The sequence below is a fragment of the Chelonoidis abingdonii genome, chromosome 19, assembly GCF_003597395.2.
Source record: "Chelonoidis abingdonii isolate Lonesome George chromosome 19, CheloAbing_2.0, whole genome shotgun sequence".
NCBI lineage: Eukaryota > Metazoa > Chordata > Testudines > Testudinidae > Chelonoidis > Chelonoidis abingdonii.
This window is the reverse complement of record NC_133787.1, coordinates 7,711,612-7,738,399: the sequence shown is the minus strand read 5'-3', so window position 1 is coordinate 7,738,399 and position 26,788 is coordinate 7,711,612. Positions and strand designations below refer to the sequence as shown.

General features: G+C 42.5%; 1 protein-coding gene across 3 annotated transcripts in view; it reads right to left on the bottom strand.

Annotated features, from left to right (window-relative positions):
- AMFR (autocrine motility factor receptor) overlaps window positions 1-26,788 on the bottom strand; it is a 43,921-nt gene that overhangs the window by 14,151 nt on the left and 2,982 nt on the right. For 2 of the 3 annotated variants that reach the window (XM_075073745.1, XM_075073746.1), the window contains exons 2-10: window positions 19,674-19,766; window positions 16,164-16,328; window positions 12,518-12,670; window positions 8,602-8,642; window positions 8,000-8,132; window positions 7,056-7,189; window positions 5,067-5,177; window positions 2,678-2,868; window positions 1,192-1,295 (exon numbers count right to left, since the gene is read on the bottom strand). In XM_075073745.1, the coding sequence (XP_074929846.1) occupies window positions 1,192-1,295; window positions 2,678-2,868; window positions 5,067-5,177; window positions 7,056-7,189; window positions 8,000-8,132; window positions 8,602-8,642; window positions 12,518-12,670; window positions 16,164-16,328; window positions 19,674-19,736 (1,095 nt within the window). In that variant the 5' untranslated portion in view covers window positions 19,737-19,766. Of the gene's footprint in view, window positions 1-1,191; window positions 1,296-2,677; window positions 2,869-5,066; window positions 5,178-7,055; window positions 7,190-7,999; window positions 8,133-8,601; window positions 8,643-12,517; window positions 12,671-16,163; window positions 16,329-19,673; window positions 19,784-26,788 lie in introns of those variants that run through there. The other variant, XM_032785774.2, reaches the window with a different exon arrangement.

The following is a 26,788-nucleotide window of genomic DNA, read 5'->3' as shown; positions in this document are numbered from 1 at the left end:
AGCCTAATGCTTGGGTTTACTAACACACTGGTCTTTTTCCTTACATTAGGCAATTCAAAGTACAATACTGAAATATATTTAAATATACATGACCCTTATACATTATTAGTCATCCTAAATATAACTTCCATCCTGTGTCATCCTGTTCAAAAAAAGAATAACTGGTGTCTGCTTAAATACTCTGTGCACATTTAACTAGAATAAAGTTATTACAGTCGATAGTCTGCAAACCCAAAAATATTCAAAAACTGTGGTCTCACCCCCAGAGATTAAACAGCAGAGATGGCACCGCAGTCAGGTCTTGTAGCAGGCAGATGTCATTCATTTTACTGATGAACAATTGTTAATATGCTATGAAATTGGGTATCATAAATAATTCAGATAAAATGAACTAAACACAGTTTGTGATGTCATTTCCTTGACTTTTTCTGTCATGTGCTATCTTTTATGCACTAATCAACAACATCTGGTAATTTATAATCAGTGTCCCAGACCTCGATGTGAATTAGCAAAGTTCTGCTGCACTAAGAGAGCACTATCTCATTTGTACGTGTTTGAACACAAAGCTCTACGTAGGTGCTCAGTACCACTAATAACGGTGATGAGAACTATAGTCCTAAAAGAAAAGAAACCTACAGAGACGGTCTCTCTCTAAGAAGGACAAACACAGCTACAACAGTACTGCAGAGACAGTTTTGCCAGTTTAAGGCCTGATTTTGCTACCACTAACGTCAATGGCAAAACACTCAGGGATGCAGAATCAGAACCTTTGTTACTATGAACTGTGTGTGGAATGAAGTCCTGGAGAGGACCATAACAAGGCAACACCAAGCAAGCTGAGAGAAGCAGCTTTATGTCCCAAACTCTGAAGTCACACCAACCTACCTATCCTCATCCACTACATCCTGTTGCAAGCAGTACACACTGTTAACACTGACTTATGATCTCCCCTTGTTTCAGTTTCCTCCACTGTCCATTTATTTTCACACATTAGCATTGCTAACATGCAAACCCAGCTCCCGATGTCAATGGAGCTGCACTCACTTAAGCTAGGGCGTCTCTGTGGTGAAGCCTTGAGCCTGACACATGCTAGAGATTTCAATGGCTCCATTCACTCTCAGGCCACATACATCCCTTTCACTCCAACACAGACTGGCAGGCATAGGAGTATAATCTATTAATCGGTCTTACCATAGCATTGAGCTGTGAGTTGCTTGCTTGCGCAATACCCAGGATATTAGTAGTGTGCATCACTTCCACCGAAAAACTGGGCAACCAGCTAGCGATACGAGAGCCTGAGAGCAAGAAACCAAATGGAAGGTCAGGCAGGAATAAAAGAGGTTTTCACAATCTGAGCTTTTCCATGTGTGTTTAATTTCATCATCTCTAATTACACAAAATGAATAAGTGAATTCTATAATGGATTCCATTCTAAGCATGTCTCCCAAATGGGGAGAAAGTAGGAGCAAAGACAGACATATCCCTCTCACCATAACCGTTACCATTTGTTTGAAATGTACATATTAACATGTCACTTAACCAGCTACTACTGATCTGCAGCTGATCTATCACAATATGTTTACTTTTAAACAAAAACCGGTCGGGAGTGGGAGGAGGGAGTGTTTAATAGTTTGGAGGCTATCAGGGAATCAAGAGGACATGAACTCAGTTACAGCACCAGTAATCTACAGGTAAGTTCTAAGTTGTGGAGTAAAAATACCTGCTCAAAGACGAAGGGAAAACTCTAAGGTCAAATTCAGCTCTGGTCTAAGTGGGTGCAACCCCACCAATTTCAATAAAGACGTGCCTGCTTATAAAGAGCTAACCTGGGCCCCTACTGTTTCACAATCATACTGCCGTGCAAGAGCCTGGAGCAATCACACTGAGTGATCCTCCGCCTCTTTCTGTGGCCATTACAGGATCAGGCTGCCTTGAGTACGGAGAATGAATAAATCCTCATTCCCATTCCCTTCCTCATTTCTTATTTGGCTGATAAATGGGGACTAGATGATTAGTATAATTTTGGACAAAGCCTTCAACACATGCCTGGTAAGATGTAACAGTCTTTCAAAAGCGGCCACTGATTAGCAAACAATTTGGGTAGGCAGACAAACCCCAAACATTTCCTGCTCTGCCAACGGGAATGAGAATTTATGGAACAAACAACAGTTCTAGAATTGTTAACCCTGTAGAACTCTAAGTGGCTACTCCCTTTTCCTTGAGCTACATACAGGAGGAAGGGAGCTTTCAGAAGTCTCTATAGTTTTGGATGGTCTTAGAAGCATATGTTCAAACCTCTTCAGAGGTGTGACAGAAGCAAGCGTAGACATATCTGAGCTAGTTTTTAGCTAGCAATAACTTCACAGGGAAGCCCGCCTGCGACCCTGGGTACATATGCAAGCAGCTAGCTCGTGCTGCTTACCGTGGCTTCATTGCTATTGTTACATGCCACAACATGCTGCAGTCACACCTCTGACTGCAATGCAGACATACCCTATGAACCGATATTCACCTGTAACTAGGAGAAGGAACTATATGTCTGAGAAAGTTGAAAGGGAGAGGAAATTTTTGTACAGTTTAAGTTTATATTGGACCACAATGAGAATCCAGTTACACAGAAGGCTGCTGCTCTTCTGTTTTTCTGGATAATATCAACTGTAAAACCTGGTTAACTAACCATCAAAGTGGAAGAAGTGATTGTGCTGGTTCAAGCGAGGTCTGCCTTCTGCCACTGCCACAGGTACCAAGTTTTCATCTAGGTTCTCTCTCTGGTGGTCCTCCCTAACTCGGTGGTTGTCAGTGATATTGAGAGACATTCTGCAGGTGGGGCAGGATGTATCCTGTTCAAGCCAGGAACGCAGGCATGAGCTGACAAGAAACAGAAAACCATAGTGAGCATATACCATTTGTCTGAAATATCAAGATCACAGGTGCACAGAGAAGCTGCAGTGTAACACACCTCACAACATTCTCTGCAACACATTAATATGTCTGATTGCTGTTACATTTTACAGTTACCTGAAGTGACAGACTATATGATCAGCTTCTGATGACCACATCACTTGATTTGTCTTTTCAGCTGAAGAAAAGCAAGTGAAAGTGTTTGGTACCTTGCTTTTATACCCATGCTTCCAGACAGACCCTCTTCATCTCTAGAGAAGCCTTGCACAGATTTACTTGTCCAAGTAGCCCAGAGCAAGTAAATTTTAGTTTGGAAGGGGAAGTCAAATGATCATCATCATAAAGAGCAGGTGAGTAGATTTTGTGGCTGTGATGATAAATCTTCAAGGCATTTTTAGCCAGGCTGGTCTGGAGTTAGCATTCCAAAGAACTGTTCAAATTTTTCTTGAGACAGTTAACCTTATTTATATTATTGACAAGGGGCCTATTACTATGAGAATTTTATGGACTAAGATTTATTGATGCAAGCAATAATGCATTTATTTTCTAGATTTATTTACATCTACAACCCTTGGGGTCCCAGGACTTACAGGGATCCACTAAGCACTTTGTCTGCTTTCTGATTCAGACTACCTAGACTGCAATGAGAAATCACACCGAATTCAGAACTGTATTCTGTTGCAGAAATTCAATACAATTTCTTAAAACATATTCTTAGTGCTCATATAATACACGTGATGAGAAGCTCTCAATGCACTTTACAGAGTCTCAATATGTGTCATCCCCATTTTACAGTGAAACTCAGGTGAAAGACGACTTGTTTAATGTCAAACTACAAGTCAATGACAAAGTCAAGAATATAACTCACTAGACTCAGTGCAAGGCCCTGTTCCAGTGGATCAAGCTGTCCATCTGTACATGATGATGTACGAATAAATATCTAGATATGATGGTCATGAGCACACTAGTAACACCAAAGTAGATATCATGAAAATCAAGCCAAATACATCAGCTTGCTCCTCAGAAGAGTGTACCAAGAAGCACGTTAGTGGTGCCAATGATCTAAAGTCATCACTTACTGTAGCAAACAAGTGCTGGATATGATAAGACAGTGAATTCAAACAAAAGTTCTAGTAAAAATTAAAGATGGGATTTTCAAAGGAGCATAAAGGAGTTAGGTACATAACGCCCAGTGAAATTCAATAGGATTTGGGCTAACACGATTTGACTCCTTTGAAAACCCAGCTTAAAGGCACAAGGCTGATCTTAACCACGTGTATCTGGGCTACCATCTCTTTTTGTACATCTTGCACATAGGCGGACACAGTTTATGATTTTGTGCGAACAAAAGCTATTCCACCACCTCCCAACTCTAAAACTAAAGAGCTATGCACTACCACATATCCGAGAACAAGAACGAAAGCTTCATGTTTAGCCTGCTAGTAGCAAAACAAGGACAATGATGAGAAGAGATAATTAATTCTTAGACGGCATCATGGTTAATTTATTAGATCAGGTTTTTACACCTGAGTTTAAGTCATCCAATTTAACATGTTGCCTCTCTCACTAATTAGCTGGCACCATGCAGCTCAGAGTAACCTGAGTTCAGAAAGAACACAAAGATACCATTTTAGATACATGGGAAACAACTTTCTGAAGAGGAGAGCCTCTGCTTCTCAAGTGCATGGCTGGTGATTAAATATTCATAGGGTTCTGTAGAAGTTTCTACATCAGTGACAAATTATCTCATTAGAGGCTTCATGGAATGCCAATAAATATTTATGAAAAGGTTTGCAGTGAATAACAACAAATTAGCCCCTGATCATAACCTCTGATTTGATAACTAACAGCCAGGAGAGAGCCAGGGAAGGAGCTATTAGCAAAAGAAACATGATCATACAACACACGGACAAAGCATTTAACTGACCCTTCAAGTTAGTCAACAGGTACTTCAGAAAGCCCCCGCCTCCCTACCCAACTACTGCTTTGTTTGTTTTAAGCACAAGAGTAAGGTGTTGTCTCTGGTTTTTCATCTACCACCCAAAAAATAATAAATCTTCTTGGAGGAAACAAAGGTAGAGACAGAGAAAAAAAGCTGAGCTTGCTCAAACCAAGCATCTATATACAGCAAGGTACTTTCTGCAATCAATTCACCAGATACACACTTGTGGAAGAGATGCCCACATGGGAGTTTACGGGCAGTCTGCATGGAGTCCCAGCAAATGGCGCAGTCATCATTATTGACAGCTAGCTCTTCAGGAGTTGCAACTGCAAACCTACAATGGGAACAGACAAAACAATGATCACACCGAGCCCAGCACAGCTACACACCTAAAAGTTCTTCCATTAGAAACCCTCATTCACTGCACTAGCCATTCACTCTGGGTTGATGTAGAGCAGTAGTTTGCAGCTTTTTCCATAACACAACCACAGTTAGAAGAGAAGAAAGTTCTGGATTTCATTGCATCAGTTTTGAGACCTCTGTCCCATCTAGTTATGAAAAGGGAAGGTGTCCATGGACTTCCTTGCTACTCCTTCAAGACTCATCGTTAGGCTGAGGACACACAAGGTATAGCATGCAGAGTCTTGGCTTAAGAATAAGTTATACTTTTTAAAATGAAATTCAGCTGTTTACATCAAAGTGGAAGTTCTTCTCTTCTCTGGTGTAATCATTTGTGGTTTCAGGCAATTTTACACTCCCCCATACACACTTTAAAAAAAGTTTAAGATAAAACTCTATGTAGACAACTAGTTTCTAGCAGCCAAGTGCAGAGGCTATGGTGATGAGTGCCACAGGAAAGCTTTTCAATAAAATTAGTGTAGAATATGCTATTTTGAAGATGTTAAGTGACAATCCACAGACAAGCATGGTGCAAATTTAAATTGGCAGTTTCATAAAGAGGCTTGCAATATACTAGTGCTCTCACAAAGCAGTCATATTGACACAAAACACTGTGCAGACTAAGGGGCTAGTCCATCACCACAAACTAGAACACCCCAGAAACAATCAGTCACTGAGGTCCAGAGTGAGGACAATTTGACTATAAGAAAGAAGTATCTGAAAACTTTTAGACTCAATACAACTTCAAGTCAAAAATTCTTTCAAAAAAATTAAGCCTACAAAAATCACTAATAAAAACAAACTTTAAGAATTTTACTGAAACCCACAAAAGAAAATAAGGAAGATCATTGTGAAGAGTTCATGTAATCTTTGGTGACTGAACATCCTACAGGCACTTCTCCTATTGGTCATGGTGTGGGTTAAGGATGGAGCATCAGGCTTCTCTCTGAGCACGCGTTAGCCCTGGAGCCAGGGGTGAAAGTGAGCTGGTAGGGGCCGGTACTCCGTACCAGTGAGAACCTGCACCAGCCCACACCCAGCCCACATTAAAGGGCTGCCGCCCCTTTTGCCTCCCATATCGGCAGCCCTGCTGGTAGGGTTCATGCCGGCAGGGCCAACGGGGGTGGGGGGAGGAAGGGGCAGTGCTTTAAGGATGGGTCCTTTGCCACAGCAGCTCTTTGACATTGTTGCGCCCCCACCGATGGCACCGGGGTAGGGAGGGCAGCAACGTTAAGGCACTGCTGTGGCAAAGGACCCTGAAGCACTTTAAACCCTGCTCCTTTTGTGCCCCCTGGCTGCCAACAGGCGGGGGGGAGGAAGAGGGGCAAAGGGAGCAGCTGCCCTGGGACCAGTGATTTAAAAGGGCCCGGGGCTCCGGACGCCACTACCGCAACTAAGCTGATCTAGGTCTTCGTGTAGACAGTGCTAGGACAACAGAAGAATTCTTCCGTCGACCTAGCTACTGCTTCTTGAGAAGGTACATTACCCATGTCAATGGAAATATCCCTCCTGTCAGCATAGGTAGCGTCTGTACTGAACTGCGGCAGTGGTGGTGCTGTGCCCCTGTAGCATTTTAGGCACAGACAAGCACTAAGGGGGGTCTACTTCTAACAGAGGGGATGAGGAAACAAAGAATCAGTGTGATGACAAAGTATTAGTGAGAAGACTTAACAGCTGGATCAGCAAATTTGTGTTTCACAAGCCATTTATATTAACATATGGTAAATAATGCAACTCCCTCACATCTATTTGTTTATCAGGAGGCTCTTCAGGATCCAACTCGGCACTTTAAACTCACTCATCATTTACTCACCTAGCTTCCATGTTTCCAACCACACGCAAGTAGTTCTTGTGACGACGGATTCTACGCTGAACCTCATGGAACAAATAACGCAGCTGCATAAAAATCACCAGGCTGGCCATCGACAACCAGATATTGCCAAACAGCTTTAAAACAAAACAAAACGGTGCTCAGAAGTGAATACCAAGATGCTAAAGAGAAGAACTGAAAAATATCAGAAAATGCAATACACATCGTACAAGTCACTAGAGTGTTCCAGCCTGAAGGGCTCAAAAAATTCCAATCTGGCTGTTTCAGAAAAACCCAAACCATTATCAGAGCTGTTCCACCCTCAGACATGAGAATTTTGTTTTCAGAGAAACATCTACCCAGTCTTTACAACCGCGGGAGGGAGGAAAGCTTCAGTTAGAAGATTATTTCTGCCAATGGGAATTGGATCAGGCTCTTAAGAGCAAGAAGAAATATCTAAATACAGAGATAAACCAATATTAGCCCAGGTTATTTTGTGTTCTGTGTTCAAATACAATCACAAGAACCACCTGCAGTTTACATTCTTAACACTACTTAAATAGTAAAGTATTTACAACAAAAAAGAAGTTACATTCACTCCTGCCAATTTGATGTCTCTTGTTGGGGATGGAAATAATTTACTTTTCTTGATAATTCAAGCCTGACATTACTCAAGTACATATCAATTTGAAGTGAAACATCTGTGAAACATAATTATACAGAACCTATAATTATATAGAGAGCTAAAACACCAAACAAAATGGCTTCCACAGAGTTCAATGATCTAGGTAGAAACAATGCCTACAGAGCAACATTACATTTCCACTTCTTTACTTAAACACCTTCTGTGTAACGTTCAGTCCATTACAAATTAAAAATTTGCATGGCCAGGTCACTTTATATTAAGACAATTCTGTTTGCTTAGCACTGACTTCAATGTTACATACCAGCATGTGAATATGATGCATCAGGTCCAGTGAAAGCAAGGTTAGCTCCATGACAAAATCTGTATAATACACATATGTTCCCTTGCCCTCCCAGGTTCCTTCATGGTTGAGATCCCAGAGATGAATTACATAACTAGACGAGAAGAGAAGTCAAAGTTATTTATAAAAAAGTTTAGAAACTGAACTTGATTCTAATCACATTATTTACAACTTTTCCCCCCCTGCTGCTGTTTCTCCTCTTTCCCTCACACTTAGGTCTTTCTTATTCACCTGACTAATTAATCTCAATGATTTCAACAGCACTATTCATGATAAGCAAGGCAATCAGAATTTAGCCCTTGGTCTTGGGATATCTCAGCCTACTTTAAGCCCTGTGTGGTTATATTTGAGTCCATACTTCAGATACATCATTATTAATAACTTCTTTAGTTGTATGCTCACTACTGTATTACTGAAAAGTACAATCTACAATAAATAATCTCTGTCCCTCTCAAAAAGTCCCATTTGCAAACAAACAAAAAACTAAGCACCACCTTCGAAGGCAAGCACCTACCTGCACCAACATCTTGGCATGGGTATCACCTAGAACATATGCTACTTACCGTAAAATCACATGAGCAGTTCTCACTGTCACAAGTAGAGACTGTAAGGGAAAAAAAAAAAAAATCAATCATTAATATAATTCCTCCCGGTTTTACAAATAGGGCTACTGAGGCAGGGAGTGGAAGCGACTAGACAAGGGTCACAGTGGTAGAGCCAGGAATAAAACCGAGGTCTCCTGACTCCCAACTCTTCACCCTGTCTTATAGACCATGCTGCCTCCTTAAACCTTAATGTTCTAAAGCCCTGTCTATGCTGGGATCAGAACTTTGCTAGTTGCCTGCAGCCACACATAGCACAGTTCTCATCCCACTGTGGGCAGGAACGAAGCGTGAAGCTCAAGGAAACACACTGATGCTTATTAGTAGCTAGAAGTTTCAAGTGGGACTAAGAAAGCACCTCTAAGTCATTTTCATTCCTTTTGTTGAGGTGGACATAATCACCGCAGGAATAATCTCTGTCTCTAGTGTTATGTAATAGTAGATACAAGAACCTGCATAGAATTACATCTTGTACCACACTCCTCATTGTAGAATCTGAGTGCCTTCCAGTAGTGCAGTAAGCAACATAACTAATGTATTCGTTCTTTCATCCTTTTCCCAGAGGTAGACGTACGGGGAGTATATTTTGTTTTGGGCTGTTACAGCTGCCAGAGGAATGTAAATGTCCTTTTCTGCATTTAAAATTTCAATCACAGATTTGCATTAACCAATTATATAATATTTTGTTTTCAGTGTAGCCTCTCTCATCGTGAAGATCAGTGTGTGTTTATGGATTCTACATACAATACACGGATCACTTCACCCAACTCTCAATTTTGCTGTCCTTGCTGCCTGAGCACTAAAGAGTAGAAATATCTTTACAACAAAGTAGCGAATTAAAACAAGATATTTAGACTCCAGAACACAGCCCACTGTATTACAATTCTTACAGCAGCTAAAATATAGGGCCTAAACTCTTTGGGTTTTCCCTTGACAGATGTTTTCCTTATCTGGTATTTCATGCCATGACCTGGCTTTGACATAAATCTGTGCTCAACAGTTTATCCATTCAGTAGATCTTATAATCATTCTGTTTCACCACAGGGATTTAATTTGCGTTTTACATTTACTTTTGCTCATTGGCTTGCTCAGAAATTTTCCCTGTAACTAGAAGACCTCTTGAGAACAAAGTACAGTAACTTTTCTGTTTCTGTAGTTTGGTATGTGATTGCATCAGCAACATAAGAAGGTTTAATTGTCATGTATGTGACAGGAGCAGATTGTGTTGCTGACTTAACTTTTTTATGAAAGATAGGTCCTTATTAGAACATAAGACAGTACTGAGTGATTTGCTGACATTACTTGCTTGTAGTCTGACCTGTATTTGTTGCTTGGATGATTTGCTGACCATAAAATATGAAGGTTTCAATCAGAAAAATGGCTGCATTATTGTAAAAAAAATAATCCTAGAAATGTATTCCAAATGTATCAGAGACAGGGTGTTAACTTGAATGTTTAACTATTCACACGCAATATGACCAAACTATGGTTGCTGTCCAAACCACACCTGAATGTCCTGTCTTTCATACTTTTAAAATTTCAACCCTGTGTTGCATTTATGTAATTTTTTTGAAATTAAATTTCCTTTAACTGAAGAAAAAGAAAAGTCATGGGGAAAAATGGACTCATTTCACATGATATGCTTGGTTGTGTATCTGGAGCATTGCACTTTAGTATTTTAAATGTTTATTCAGAAGCAACATACTGCCCTTTATAGATCATAGAACAGCAGGGTTGGAAGGGACCTCAAGAGGTCATCTAGTCCAGCCACCTGCTCAAAGCAGGACCAATTCCCAGATTTTTGCCCCAGCTCCCGAAATGGCCCCCTCAAGGACTGAACTCACAACCCTGGGTTTAGCAGGCCAATGTGCAAATCACTGACCTATACTTGCCAGGCCCCTTCAGAACACAACCTACTTCCCTTAGCACATTCACATCCCTCCCAAAACTCAACTCCGACATCCTGCTGAGAAGAGAAGGAAGAAGCCTGGCTAAAACCTGAGACTCACATTCACATCACTCTACTGAAAACACGGGAATAAAGCTAAATCAATGTTTGCAAAGTCAGGAAAGAGACTAATAGGGTACTTTTAAAAATCCAATATAATTACATATACTTAAATGCAATACAGTTGGCGGTGTCCATTTTAAAGAGCATCAGATGGACTGTCGGCAGGAAAACATTTCAAAAGCCTTTCACTGCAGTTTCGCTACTTTTTCCTTTAAGTTCGAGGATCACCACCGGACGTCAGTGTTAGGAGGCATACAGAAAAGAACACGAGTGTATCTCCTGAGGCTCAACTTGCAGACACACATTGGTAATTTCACTCACATGAGTCGGGGCCCACTCAAATCAAACACTCTACTCATGCAAGTAAGTGCTGGCAGGACAGTGCCCCTGGTTTGTTAATCAGACACCTAAGAGCTATATCAATTCACTTGACATATCTGATTTTTCAGAACTTGTTTTTAAAAATACATTGGTATGAGACAGATACAACTGTGTTTATCTCAGTGTTAAACTAAGGGGTGCAAATCATCTTTGCTTTAAGAGGTGGTAGCTATGATAAATCCTTTCCATGCTGCCTACTTTCAGCAACTGAAATCAATACATCTGTGTATGAGAAAAACTAATGAGCGTGCTTCGTGCGAAAGAGGAAGAATTAGCTGAGGTGCCTATTAGAATGAGAGAGGCAATGTTAGAAAGAGCTCAGCTTCAGAAACAAATCTTCAGTTCCGTTTCACTCCACACGCCGTCTGGCTCATTTTTGTGTTCAGGTCAATCTTAGCTGAAACTTTAATACAAGTGCCAAATATTGAAATGCCTACAGCCCTGCAGCAGGCACCTCTGCTCTAACTAGGTGTCTCCAATCATCCCCTAGAAACCCCCAAATGTTTCCTCGCTCCACTATGTCTGGCAGTACTAGATCCTCCTACTTACAGCTTGGACTGATTTAACATTAAGATGGTCCAGATAACCACTATGTGGTACATGAACTAAGGAAAATATATACTTGTTCCACCCCTAATAAGTAAAGAATAAATGAGAAATATAGGTTGAACCTCTCTAATCTGGCACTCCCTGGTCTGACACTCTGTGGCATAGGTGCCGACTCTCTGGGTGACCCCGGGCTGGAGCACCCACAGGGAAAAAACCGTGGGTGCAGAGCATCCACTGGCACCAAGCTCCCCCCTCTGCCCTCCTCACCCAGTGCCTCTCACGCGCTGGCACCCCTATGCTTACAAACTGGCGCAGAGCTGGTGGCCAGGACCCCAGGTGGCAGCAGGGCCCCCGGGCAGGGGGCCACACTGGGCACAAAGCCTGGGGGTGCTGTAGCACCCCCCACACCCTTACTTCCTGCCCCTATGGAGACCCACTGGCACTCTGCACTGACCTCCTGTAGCTCAGCAAATTCTCTGATTTGGCACTGGTCAGGTCCCAAGGGTGCCGGATTAGAGAGGTTCAACCTGTACTACATTGGAGAAATTGATTTAGATAACTATTCTAGTCCATACTGAACAGGAAAAATAAATACATTCTAATAGACACTTCACCTAATTCTTCCTGTATTTCTCATGAAGCATGCTCATCGGTTTTTCTCACATACAGATGTCTTGATTTCAGCTGTGCCGAAAGTAGGCAGCATTGTATGGATTTATCATAGCTATCGCCTCATCAAGCAAAGATGATTTGCAGTCCTAAGTTTTAACACCAGGATAAACACAGATCTGGTGGCTGCTTTGCAATAGTACAGTATTTATTTTAACTCTTTCTGTCTGGAGACTTTCAAAAACCAAACTGCTGAAGCCCCCAAATAAACCAAAGATAAGAGGAAAAACAAACTGCAAATCAGCTTGCATATAAAGTAAGTCTCACCTCTGCTGCCATGAAAGCTAGAGTGTGCATTCCATGCGTATAGCCGATAACACCACAGATAACTGCTAGACCACAACAGGAGAGTAACATGGCAATCAGCAGAGTCAGGACTCTGACGTGGCTGCTCATTGGGGTGGTGGGAGAGAAGGAAAGCTAAAACATATAAATACAAAACAGTGTTAACAAACTGGTCCTCTCCCTATTGCCTTCACCCACCACATATTCAGTTGAACCTAATTACTTCCTGAATATAACCAGTGCCGCAACCTCAACCAGCTAACCCATGCAGCTAAGAGGGCAGGGAGGAAAAAAAAAACAAAACACACACATACACTCCCTAAGGCCTTGTGACTCTAGCTTTCATTGATATTCACAGATTTTAAAGCCAGAAGGGACCATTGTCTAGAGTGACCTCCTGCATAACTTAGGCCGCAGAACCTCACCCAGCAATTTCTGCATCAAGCTCATAACTTCTGTTTGAGCTGGAGAGCAGGATGACCAGGTGTCCGCTTTTCCAGCGGAACACCCAATCAAAAAAGGACCCTGGTGGCTTCGGTCAGTACTGCCGACTGGACCGTTAAAAGTCTGGTCAGCGGTGCTGCGACGCTAAGCCAAGCTAGTCTCTACCTGTCCTGGCTGGCACCGCGCTGCACTCTGGAAGCGGCCAGCTGCAGGTCTGGCTCTTAAGCGGGGAGCGGCACAGAGCTCTGCACACTGCCCCCGCCCCAAGCACCGGCTCTGCACTCAAGAGCTGGGGGCAGAGGTGGTGCCTGCGGGTGAGAGCAGTGCGTGGAGCCTCCTGGTTCCCCTGCCTAGGACCTGGAGCTGCTGATTGTTTCTGGGGTGCGCACAGCGCGGAGCCAGGATAGGCAGGGAGCCTGCCTTAGCCCTGCTGCACCACTGACCGGGAGCCACCCGAGGTAAGCCCATGCCCCAACCCTGAACCCCAACTCCTGCCCCAGCCCTGAGCCTACCCCCCCTGCACCCTGAGCACCCTCCTCCTCCCCAAACCCCTCATCCCTGGCCCCACCCCAGAGACCTCAGCCCCCCCTGCACCCCAACCCCCTGCCCTAGCCCAGAACCCCCTCCCACACCCTGAACCCCTCATCCCTGGCCCCACCCCAGAGCCCTCACCCCCTCCTGCACCAAAACCCCCTGCCTCAACCCAGAGCCTGCTCCTATACTCCAAATCCATCGGTCCCACTGCCCAGCCTGGAGCCTCCTCTCGTGCACCTCAAACCCCTCATCCCCAGCTCCACCCCAGAGCCCACATCCCCATCTGGAGCCCTCAATCCCTCTCGCACCCCAACTCCCTGCCCCAGCCTCAAGTCCCCTCCCACACCCTTAACCCCTCATTTCTAGTCCCACCGCAGAGTCTGCACTCCCAGTTAGAGCCCTCACCCCCTCCTGAACCCCAACCCCCTGCTCCAGCCCAGTGAAAGTGAGTGAGGGGGGAGAGTGAACCATCAAAGGAGGGGGAATGCAGTGAGCGGGGGCGAGGCCTCAGGAAAGGGGCGGGGATAGGGTGCGTGATTTTGTGCAAATAGGAAGTTGGCAACCCTACTGGAGGGTATGTTTTAGAAAGACATCTATTCTTGATTTAAAGAGGTCAAGGGATGGAGAATACACTACTTCCATAGGTAAGTTGTTCCAATGATTAGTTACCCTTGCTGTTAAAAAATTGTGCCTTATTTCTAGTTTGAATTTGTCTAACTTCAGCTTCCAACACTGGATCTTGTTATGCCTTTTTCTTCTAGATTAAAGAGCCATCAGAAATCTCTCCCCATCCAGGTATTGATAGACCATGCTCACCTTTTGATCAGAAGACTGAAAAATATTTCCTTTATATTATTTAAGATTACATATAATTTTAACTGAAAATTCTGATATGCTTTGCTTATAGATTATACCAAAAATAAAATCATCTTAATTTAAGGATGAAACTCTGAGTCTGGGGTGTTTGATTAATTATTAAGTTGGCTCACATATTTCATGCATTCAGTTGCTAAATTCATTCTTCTTTCCCCATTTGAGTTGGAGTCAGCTTCATAGTCACACATTTATCAAGAAACGTGTTATAATCCAGACTTTAATGTTTTCCTTCAACAAGAAAGAAAGTCCCAGTACCAGAGCTCCTTTCTTAAGAACTCTTGCTCAAACGCAATAAGCATTTCTACCTTTACAGTCCGCTCTCTCTTAGCCTTCTAGAAAATAACTTCAGTGCACCAAGAACTGCTAGATAACTTTCCTGTCGATCTCTGGTTTACAGTTATTCCACCTCACTCAATCCCATTTCACTTAAGGCCACTATCAAACTGCTGGAAAGGCAACTCTTCCTGGGTGGTGAAACGGGAAAAAATTGGGGAATACAAGAGGCCTTAAAATAGAGAGTTTGGGGTAAACCAGAGAATTCAGTCTGGCTCAGGCTTTTATTTAATGACACTGAAGCAAAGAAAGTAGCACGTATCTTACGGATACTTAAGTGTCTACAATTACTCAAAGTACAAAGCTGATTTTTCTAATCTCAATAATAGTCCATAAAAAAAGAGAATTAAAGTGCTCATCAGGTAACATATATTGTGGCACACACACTACCATGTGAAAGCTTTTAGTTTTGTAATCTACATTCTCTCTCTGTTCATATGTCCAGCATAATAAACAGATCTGGCCCAGTTAGAGGGATCAGATTACAACTGTGTCCGTAAGGGTCAATTTATTTATTTAACTAAAACTGAACTGATGCTTTAAGACCCCTATCAAATGTGCACTCCAATAACTTAACTTTTAGGCATTGTTTCTCACTACTCTGCTCCCCATCCTTGTTTAGAACCATCTTCGCTCTCCATAGTCTCATTGCTATTGGTGCAAAAGCCATGTCTTCTACAGCTCCAGCCACCTGGTACGGCCTCTCTGCAATCCTTCATCTCATTTCATTTCCCAAATGACGACTGTCTTTCCTCCTCACCTGAGCCTATTCACTACTCTCCCCATCTGTGACTCAATATTTAACTCTCTAATACAGATATCGTTTGGGATACAGTTTAAAATATACAGTACATATAAAAATGCATTGTGTGCCATCAGGTCTTGATACAGGCACAATGATCATAACTATTTCAAAGCATTAAAACTGCACAGAGACTATAAACACGCAATGAAATCCAATTCCTTTTGCTCTATTCTTTGTAATTTTACTTTGAGAGATCAAAAAAATTTCAAACTACCCTCAGAAAACTACCCAACTGGGCATCAAACTGAGGGTGATTTTCTAGAATTCTTAGCTAAGGCAATTTGAGGAGGACACTTTTTTAAAAAAAGGATATTTATAGCAGTAATTCTAGGCAAGGCAAGAACATATGGAGCTTTGCATCTGAGGATCTTCCAGCATTTTATGAAAAAGGATAAATATCATTTAACATGGGATGATCGTTTAAGATGGGAGAACTGTAGCAGGGAGGTTAAGGACCTGCTTTTCAAAGGTGCTGAGGATTCACAGCTGAGTTTGAAGTCAATGGGAGACATGAGTGCTCAACATCTCTGAAAAATCAAGCCCTAAGTCACACAACCAAGGCCACACAGTGAATCAGTGCTGGTACTGGGAGCAGAACTCACATCTCCCAACACACAGGCATTAGGAAAAACTTACATATTCAAATCGATCCTTGCAGAGCTGAACCATGAGGTGGAGAAACACAAGCCCAGAGAACCAGAGGCACCACATGACCACCTCTTCCACTGTCTGAACATTCAGCACACCAAAAATAAAGATAAACTTGTAGAAGATGAAATTCCAGAATTTGTCCTTGAGATGCTAAAAAGGAAGACATTTATTTCTGTAGGTAATCAATGTAGTTACACAAAGCTCAAATACAAAATTATCCACCCCAGGTATTTTATTAATAAAAATACCCCTATAATAATTTGCACTTATGCAGCTTCTTCATCTGACAATCACAACATGCTTTAGGACCGTACTTACAGGTTCCACTGTGCTAGATATTGGAGAGAGTAAAAGGACAGTCCCTGCTCCAGGAAGCTTATGGTCTCAGTTGAGCTAAGAAGCAAAAGATCAGTGGAACAGATAATAGGCAGAAGGGAAGATGAAGGAAACAGAAGTATGAAAACGTGATAGGCCAGCTATTCAGACAGCTAGATGTATTTTGTATTATTTTTAAAACAACAGGTATGAATAACACAAAAATGAGAAATATTAGAAATTCCTGCCATCAAGGTGGATGGATTTAAATCACCAATTTTAATCAGGATTTGCATTTGTACTTTTTAGTTATTTTTCTAAAGAAGGCTGATTCCCATTGGTTGGTAGCCATTACAACATGCTTATTTGCAAACAAATACAGCCTTTACACTAAATTTGGTGCTTCTTTTTGTTCACCAGGAGGATACACTATAAAAACATTAATTTAAGCAATTAAATTACTTAACTCACATTTATCCAAATAGTTAATTTTTGTATTTTTAAATTATGTTAGAAAATTGTGATTTTTTTTCTTTAAACTTGGGATTTGTGTCAAGCTCTATTTGGATGGAAAGTCAAATACGATTATAAATGCACAAAAACAACATTTTTTTAAATTAAATAAAACTACCTTAAGTGTGCTGGATATTTAAGAAACAAGTTTATCAAAACATGTTTCGCATCTAAAACTGATTTATTAAACAGCTTCTCTCTCTATGTAAACTATTTATCTTCAATTAGCAAATTGAACTGATTGTTTCTGGTCACCATGCCCTTCAAGATTTTAGAACCGGTAGATCTCATCGTCTCACACCTAATTTTTGTTCATAGGTTGGAAGAAGAAAACAAACTTTCCTGTGTTTCCAATTCCCAACTGATTTCTTAACTTGAATGACCCTGTCACTGAACTGAACTTGAATACGCTGAAATGAAGAAAATATTCTCTCTGCACCTGCAAAAGAGGCTATTGCTGTCAGTCAAAAGCTGATTTAGCATGTCAACAAACTTTGGTTCCAGGCTTTTAGCCAGTCACTCCCACGAAAGGTTTTAAAGAAAGTCAAACTTGGTGACAAACGTTCTAATTTATTTTTTTTAATTATTTTAAGTAATTTAACTAGACTATAGTAAATTTAGGCCTTAACATAGGTTCTTTTTTTTATTATTTTAAATCATCCATTTTTATACATGCTGCCTGTCATCTACCTAGCCTCCACTAGAAACCCCTCTCTTTTAAGGTGTGGTATTGACTAAATGATGTTCCTTTTGTACCACTGCAACAAGACAGTGCAGCATTATAGATAAAGGTTTTTTTACTATGTATTTGTACAGTGCTTAACACACTGGGGCCTTGATCTCAACTGGATCCTCAGTATCATAGCAATGTGGATGCAAGGCTACCAATACTGCTATTTTCATTTCTAGATTGCTGGTATATACATATTAAACCTTTCTTCAGCCACTGTAGGAAATTAAGAGAAAGTCACAAAAATCTAACCCTCTAAAAACACTCAATGTATAAGATACTTGGTCTCCAACATAATGGCTACATACAAAAAGGGAGGAGATGAGCAACAGTGAGACAGGAAAAGTGTTCCCACACACATGCAATCAGAAAGACAGACAGTACCTTGGTTAGTTACTGTAGGATAAAAGCCACTGTACAATTTGCAAGGCATAGGAAGGCTTTATAGAAAAAAATATATCAATGCTCTTTGTAAAAACACAATGAAATCAGCAGCAAGACAGCTAGAACAGGCTAATAATTCCTTCAGGGTGATCACATTTTTGACCTACCAACATATATAGCCTGTCTTTCAAAGGAAGCTATGAAAGTACATTTCAATTTTTAAAGGGACAGCGAACACACTAGAAACTAGCATTGACACTGCTTTGAATTTCATGTCCATATGGTCACCATAGACAACTGAAAAAAATCTAGCAGAAAGTCCTGGGAGAGTGCCTCACTTTTAAAGCACAGGCACTGCATTCAGAGGTCTTTAGGTTTGTGAATCACCAACATGACAGATTGCAAGAGATCTATGAACAAGTAAATAATTGTGCCCCATTTGCATTGCATGCCTGTTACGTTAAAACTTCTATGGCTTAATTTTTTTCAATGACTGCATGTGTGTATATAGAGAGAGAGAGAGAGAGAGAGAGAACGAACATATTTTGAAGGGACACAGTTAACTTGATTTTTCAAAATTAATTTTCAAACTAACTCCATTTTCTGATAGAACAGCTTTTAAATAGTATGTCCTGAAATCTTTTTACAAAACCTTTAAAAATGTTTTTCTTGCTTCCTTGCTGATGTTTAGAAGAGGGGCAAGCCTAGGGCCAGTAATAAATGGGCTTGGGCTCAGCTCTCCTGCCCTCTCTGTCCACGTGTCTGCCGACTGCCACTGATGGGAAACATCCTCTTCTTGCAGAGGTTGAAGCTGCATGAGAGTTATGTCATCATGACAGAGCATGAGGAAAGAGTTGTAGCTGACCAGTACTAAAACAGTGAAATTGACTATAAAAAAGTGCACAAAGTAAACTAAAATCAAAAATAGAGAACTGTTTTCCTCTAATTTCCTCTAAAATTAAGAGCACTTGTAAGCACAGGAACAAAATTTCTGATGAAAGAGTAATTTCCTAGTTGACAGGTGTCCTTTTAAAATAAAATAGCAGTTCACCAAAATTAAAGTTCCTCTTCAGAAACAAGCCAGAAGATTTATGGATGCTTATATATGAACTGAGTAGTTTACCCATAAGAGAACTGCAAAGGGCTTCTTGGTTTATTTTAAACTTCCATAAATATTATTGAATGCGCATTTTCAAAATATCAAAAGGGGATATCTCTAAATCATGGACAAATCACCATCTAGGCTTGGGGTTAAAAGGGGAAGCAATTTTGATAGAAAGATGAGCAAAATTAATCTTATTTTTAAAAAAATTATTGTAAATCATAAGAGCTACATTTGTATCTTTAAATTTGTATCATTTGCATCTGTTAGGGTGCTAAATGTTAGTCTGTGCAACTCTCAATATTCCCAGATGGGATATTAAAACCATTCACCTACCAAAAAAAAGAAAAAAACAAAAACAACCCACGTGAAAATAAATAAGAGACAGATTAAGAAAACAAGTATCTGAGAGCAATGCAATTAGTCTAGAAACCTCATATGTTTTACTTACCTGCTTCTCACTAACACGAAGAGGACCAAACACTGCACACTGGATTAGTTTAGCAATCAACATCAGGAAACAGCAGGCAGTATTCACCAGTACCTACAAAGAAATTAAACATATTTTAGTCCTATTCATAAAAGAGAGCACTATATCTCACCTCCTTGTTATTGTATAGTACAGTAGTTGTTTCAGGTAGCCTGTAAAATATGACCCTTCCTAAAGCCTAACTTCTAGGCACTATACAGTAGAATTCATGTCATTATCACTTCGTTTGTGGAAACATTGATCTGTGTCATTAAGAGCAACAGCATCATTATACAGGTAACCAAGTTACCACACCTAAATTTGCAAGGAAACTGATTTCTTTACCCAAGTTATCGTTAATATCTTACATTATTAAAAATGAAATAATGTCAGAATTTTATTTTATTTTCACTATTTATTTAGTTTACTTATTTTATCCATCTCAGCTTAGACAATAAAAACTGATTAGTCAAATACACTTTTGTTCCCAGTAAATTTTACTTTCTGGTTTCCACTGGCTTTAAGTTTTAGCAACAGCTGATTTACGATGCCCCACATCATCAGGTCAGTGGCATTCAGAAATGACTAATGAGTTGTTCAAACCAGTTTTTAATCTAAGAGCCTAGTTTAGATTAGCAATCATCATTTAACTGGACCGGTTTAACATATAAAAAACTTCTAAAACTGCATCAGATTTAGTAGTTAGCACAAATTATTGTGAATATTTTCTAGAATAAAGTTCATAAACTTTAACATTTTAAAAATACAGTACTTAAAAGGGAACGAGGAGTCTGGTGGCACCTTAAAGACTAACAGATTTGAGCACAAGCTTTTGCGGGTAAAAAACCCACTTCTTCAGATGCATGGAGTGAAAATTACAAATACAGGCATAAATACATATTGGGACATGAAGAGAAGGGAGTTACCTTACAAGTGGAGAACCGATGATGAAGGCCACTTTAGTCAGGGTGGATGTGGTCCGCTCTCAATAATTGAGGAAGTGGGTTTTTTCACCAATGAAAGCTTATGCCCAAATAAATTTGCTAGTCTTTAAGGTGCCACCAGACTCCTCGTTGTTTTTGTGGATACAGAGTAACACGGCTACCCATCTGATACTTGGTACTTAAAAGGGCACTATCAGTTTAAAAATCATATATGCTGCAAACAAATTTATCTTACTATCAACACTTTAATAGATTATTCAAAGTTATCATTTTTAAAATCCATTTACTTTTCACTGTTTATGCTCTGACTTTTTGCTTTTCTCTCAGCCCAGACAATAAAAATCAATAAAGTCGGTTTCCCTTTTGCTTACAGTCAGTGTCATTTCCAAGTTCTTAATTTTGGAATATTTGCCACCCAAACACACAGGAGAATACCTATTTGTTTAAAATACACTGTTTTCATTTGAACTTTTTTTTTAATTGTGAAATATTTCCGTTAGTCTCAGGGTTGATAAAAACATGCTAGCAAATTTTAAATTTGGGGCCAAATTTAAGTTGACAGGGTCCTTTACAAGAAATTATTTTTAAAATGATCAAGTTGTTTCCCTCCTAAATTAGAAACATATATTTTAGCTTAAAATAAAAATTTACAGAAGCCATAAAAGTGTAGTTATGCCCGATGCCAACATGCAAGTCTAACTATACACTTGTCACAGGTAATGCTTCGTATAACACAGACATCAAGCAAAATTAGGCTCTAGGTTGGTCTGTGCTGAAATTTTCTAAATCTCTCTCACCTTGATATTTAAATTGCTGAACACAAGTCAGAATACTCCAGTCTGAACATGTTCACAGTGACATCATTCATACTGGCCTGAAAATCTAATAAATAAAACCTATCTGCTTTCTGGAACTGCGCCAGTTAAATCTCTCTGGGATTATAGCTCTTGACAGTCATTTCAATGAAAATCGTAATGAGTAGAAAATACTCAATTGCTTAAACTGGTTTCTTATTTTTTTGCCAACCAATCCTTTTGATTAACTTTTGAACTATATAGGACACAAGGAGTGAGAAAAGAAATGACGAGAGGATACATTCCAATAACACAGCACTTTAAAGGGACACGGTACAATTTTCCAAAGCGTCTAACCAACTTGGGAACCTAAATCCCATTTTCTAAAGGGGTTCAAGAGCCTTTAAATGTCTTTTGCAACTTCTGAAAAATTACCGATAGTCAATTTAAAAATCATATATGGTAAAGCAATTTACCTACAGATTGGCAACACCACCTGGGATTATTAAACACAAAGGAATTTAAAAATCTAACATACCCAGTCACTCTTTATGTTCATTGAGGTTTTTTTAATATCAATAGGCACGGACAACGAAAATCAATGAAATAGGGATAGTCTTTTTATTCTGTTTGAACAGCACCTCACACAGCGGGGTCCTGGTCAATGACTAGGGCTCCTAAGTACTATGGTAACACAAATAATAATAATAAATTTTGTCATTTATAGTCTCTTCCATTTTCACGTCCTCATGCTGCATGTTTTGGTTTCTGACACTGCAGGTGATTTTTTCTTTTTAAGATTATGGAAACATTTCTACTCGCCTTAGGTTTTGCAAAATCTTGTTTTTACAACTTTCAAAATTTTGGGCAAAAAGCAGAATCCTCTCTTACAAACATTTATAACTGAGTATCATGTTTAATGTTTTGAATTGTCTTATTGGCTGATCCCAAAGCATCACAGACATAGTAAACACTATTGTTTTTTAGTATCCAGATACCTAAATTGACAACATCCCTTTAAAAATGTAACTTTAAAAATAATTTTCATGTAAAAAGAGAAAGACATTAAAATATTATATTGAGCACAAAGCATATACTTTATCCAAGTACAAACTGTGGTACACACACATGGGAATGCTGCCATAATTAACATATTACTATCTTAGTGACCACAAAGACAGTGTGCAATCTCACTTCTGTTTCGTTTTACACCATGTTCATGTAAACTAACGCGGTCTGAGTCTTGCAAAACCATTGAAGAGCCTGGAGGATCACCACTATGTGTGTGTGAGTGTGAGAGAGAGAGAGAGAGAGAACACAAAACCACTTTCAAAAAATACATACAACATCCTTTAAAAGATCTGTAAAGACTAGTAAACCCTGATTTCTTGATCTGGGCCCCAAATTAAAAATTGGGTCCAAGCCAAAAGAGCAAAGTATGTTTTTAACATTAAAACATAAGATTAACTGACTTTAACTCCTTTTTTAATTTATAAACTGAAATCTGCCAAACTGACAGCCATAGAGAGAAAACTCTGCTTAGTAACTGAACAGATGCACTATGAACATGGTGTCCAGATTGCTTCTCCCAATCTGACTCAACCCTGACCTGGAGGGACCAGTTCTAAGGACAAAGTGAGTTAAATTCCTGTGGAGTGTTCACACTCTTTGTCCTCTCTGCTGAAGCTAACAAGGAAGGCTCACCGGGGAAGCAATTTTTGGAATGTAGACATTGGGACTAAATTCTAGGAAAGTTTTCTTCCAGCCTCTAGCCCAATACTGTATAGAAGTTTCTTAACATTGCTAGCTTTGGCTCAAGACCACCTGTTTTAGGAACAAGGGAAGCTGATAGCAGACAGACCATTAGTGTTTAGACCCAAACCAGCACTCCGCCTACTCTATGACTCCCAAAACTGTGAACACTGATGAAGCCAAAACGGTGTTAACAGCAGCGAGAAATTTTGAACAATTTCCCTAATGCATGCATTGAAGTTTACCAGTGCAAACTTGCACCTACTTAACATGTAATTTACAACCCCTTACACATCTCTTCTGACCCCAGACAGTTTAAATCCTGATGTAAATCACACTACTGGGCCCAGAAACTGATACAGAGGACTTCTGTTTAGTGACTGAGCCTAACCTCTACAACTGGACCTTGGAAACCAGACTCAGACCATCAGACTCACGTCAGACAAACCAATGACCAGCCTCATCACACAGTCACAGCTATCAGTCACTACAGACCTAGTCCAGATTCAATCCAGCGACCAGCCAACTACAGCAAGGTATGTCTGAACCATGGCTGTGCTTTTTACACAAGAGTCTGCTAGTTGGGGAGAGGGAACTATTTCCTCCAAGTCTGGGGGACCCTGTTATCCCCAGAGGGAGCTGGAAGCCAAGCCAGGCGTTCCTGGGGCCTAGTCCCTGAGGCATCAAGGCAATTACATCCCCGGGGAATCCACAGCTCCTGCAAAGCGAGCCCCCCAACATCACTCATTCCTTCAGGAATACTTAGCCATCCCCAGCCCAGCTACCCACCTCTCAGCGCCCCCCAAGACCTCCAGCCCAGCTACTTGTCCTACAGGACCCTCTGTGTCCCCAAACCCACTACTCGCCCCAGGGCCCCTCTCCTGGTCCCCCCAGCCCCACTCTCCTCCCTACTGCCCACCCCCGGGCCCCTGTCCCCCCACTCCCCCCCCTGGGCCTCCTGCCCTGTCCCCCCCCCCCGTTCCCACTCGCCCCCGCAGGACTCCCTCCAGCCGCGGGTGGGCTGGGCGATCCGCGGCCGCGGGCAGGCCCGGGCAGCGCAGGGGGAGGCGCCGCCCCGCGAGGCCGGGCGCTGGGGAGGAAGGAGAGCCCGCGAGAGAGGTCGCAGCGAGTACTCGGAGCGCGTAGCGGCGTTCACCTCACGCGGACGGCTGCGGAGCAGGGTGAATGGCGCGGCCGGTCCCTGCGGTGGCCTGGAGGGTTGGAGTCAGTTTAGCCGCGGCGACAGTGCACGCGGCTCAGGACCGGAGCGTGCGCGCGCCGCCTGAGGCCGGTGGCCGCGATGCCGCTGCTCTTCCTGGAGCGCTGTTCGCCCTGGCCCCAGCCTGCGCACCTACACCGGGCCTCAGCGCGCTGGGGCTGCTCGCCAGCGTCGTCAGCGCGTGACCGCGCCCTCAGCCAGGGCCCCGCCGGGCACTCGGAGCCGGCCCGTTCCGCCGCAGAGCCTGCGCCCGCAGCCGGGCCCCAGCCCCTGGACATCGCCTACTACCTGCTGTCTGACAGGCCTTCTGCGTCTGGCGTGAAGAGCTGCTGGTGCTCCGGTGCAGCGAGGGCCCCGTGGGCGACGGGGCAGTGGCTGTGATGATGTGGGACCCTTCGGATAGGCGGTGCCTCCCGGATGCTGGTTAGGTCGGGACCTCTTCGTTGTCTTTTCCCCGGATACTCGCTTATCAGCCGGTAGCGGGAAAGGCGCTGCCCGGGCGCCTATCTGACGAGAAAGGAAAGAGAAGGGGCCCGCTCTAATTTACTCGATACAACTCGCACAGGTCCCTTGACTGTCGATCCCATGCGTAGAGAAGTAACCGCTGTGGTGGCGAACTGATTCGGGAGTTGGGGGGATAGGTGTGCAGAGGGGCTCCCACTCCGCGGCGGGTCGCGCGGGCCAGTGGCGGTGGTGTACGGGGGTACGCCGTACCGTCCTTGTTGTATTCATCTGGAACTGGGAGGGGAAGGAAGAGGGGGCCGGGGGCGGGATAGGGGGGAGGGTTGTAAGCCTCACCTGGGAGGCAGGCGACACAGGCCAGCAGCCAGTGGGGCTGGGGGAGAGAGAGGGGCCGGTGTGCTGGGCCACCCGGGTTACGGGTATTATGCCGACATTGATGGGCCACGTTGTGCGTGACACCGAGGCCCTGGGGCCTGCCTGTTCGAGCAGTGGTGACTGTCCTAGTGTGGTTGTCCATTCAATGTCGCCCATTGAGCTTCTTGATGAACGGGCGTCCTTAGTGTGTGCGCTTGTTGACCTTTGGAGTAAGATATCAGCAGTGGGACAGTGTGTGCACAAGATGCCACCGTGCTTGCGGCATTGCAGTCATAGGCTGTATCCTGTGTAGTCAATCCGCGGCGGGAGCGTGTGTGGCTGCAGATTGGTCTGTCTAGGGACCGTGAGTCTTGGGCGACGCTTACTGCTCCTATCTAGTGAGCAACTGGTGTTTTTGAGCGGCCTCTGGGTGGTTGTTCCCGCACATGCCCCTTTGGCTGAGCTGACCGGTGCTCGATGTACTGGGGCCCATGTGCGGTTCCTGTTAGGAGCTATGGCAGCTAGTGGGAATACCCCTCTTGAGGTAGGGACGCTTTCGGCATGTTTGTGCGGGGAAGGGCATGTTATTGTCCGGATAGCTGGACCGGTTCTGATCCCCTTGTTGGGCAGGGGGTCGTCTGGCGTTTTTCGGATGATCAGCACTTGTCCTTCTCTTATGTAGTCAGTTTGGTGGGAGCCTGCTGCTAGCAGCTGGTTCCATCTTGTTGCTAGCGCGTTCATGCACTGCTGTTAGGTTTCTTTAGCCGTAGGTGCTGGATCATGTTTCTGGTCCAGCGGGGTTGCTTTCCAGCTCTTCTGTTCTTGACCCGCTGCTGGAGGTCTTCTACTAGTTTTATGATTGTGACTGGTTTCTGTCTGGGAGATTGCACGTAGAGTGCTGTGATTCTCAGGTCCCCTCCGCTCGCCACTTTGCACGCGTGTTATATGAGTCTTCTCTTTCTCCCATTATGTTCTTTCCAAGTACCGTTCCAGCTTTTTGACCTGGCTTGGTGCGTCTTGCTTTATTCTAGTGTGGGTTGGCACCTAGCAAGTTGGGAGCAGTTGGGTACACCTTGGTAGTGGATTCTGTTGGAGAAACAGAGGCATTTATTTTTTGCTCTGGTCTGTGGCTCTAGGTGTTATCTCCTAGCCTCGGGCCGATAGCCAGTAATAGAGAGTGGGCTGGTCGCCGGGCCTGTTATGCTTTAGCAGTCTCTATGGGGGTTCAGATGCGATGTCAGGGGCCCGGTTGTATTTTTTCAGTTGCACCGAGTCTTATCCTTATATCTTCATGACACCCTCTCCTGTGTTGATCTAACCAGACTGACTCTAACTTTCTACTCCTAGTCACCTTGATCTTATCCCAACCTCATCCAGGGTGAAGGTAACATAGCTTCTGTAATTTCTTCTTGATCGTTCTGTTAGCAAAGTCATCTCCAGAATAGTACAGAGGCTGCTAGCAGTTTATTACCTAGTTCATGCGTTTGAGTGTATGGGTAAGGTAGTAGTGATGTACATGAGGGCTCTATGGCATCTTGGCTAACATCTATCTGATGTACTTCGGTCACTGAG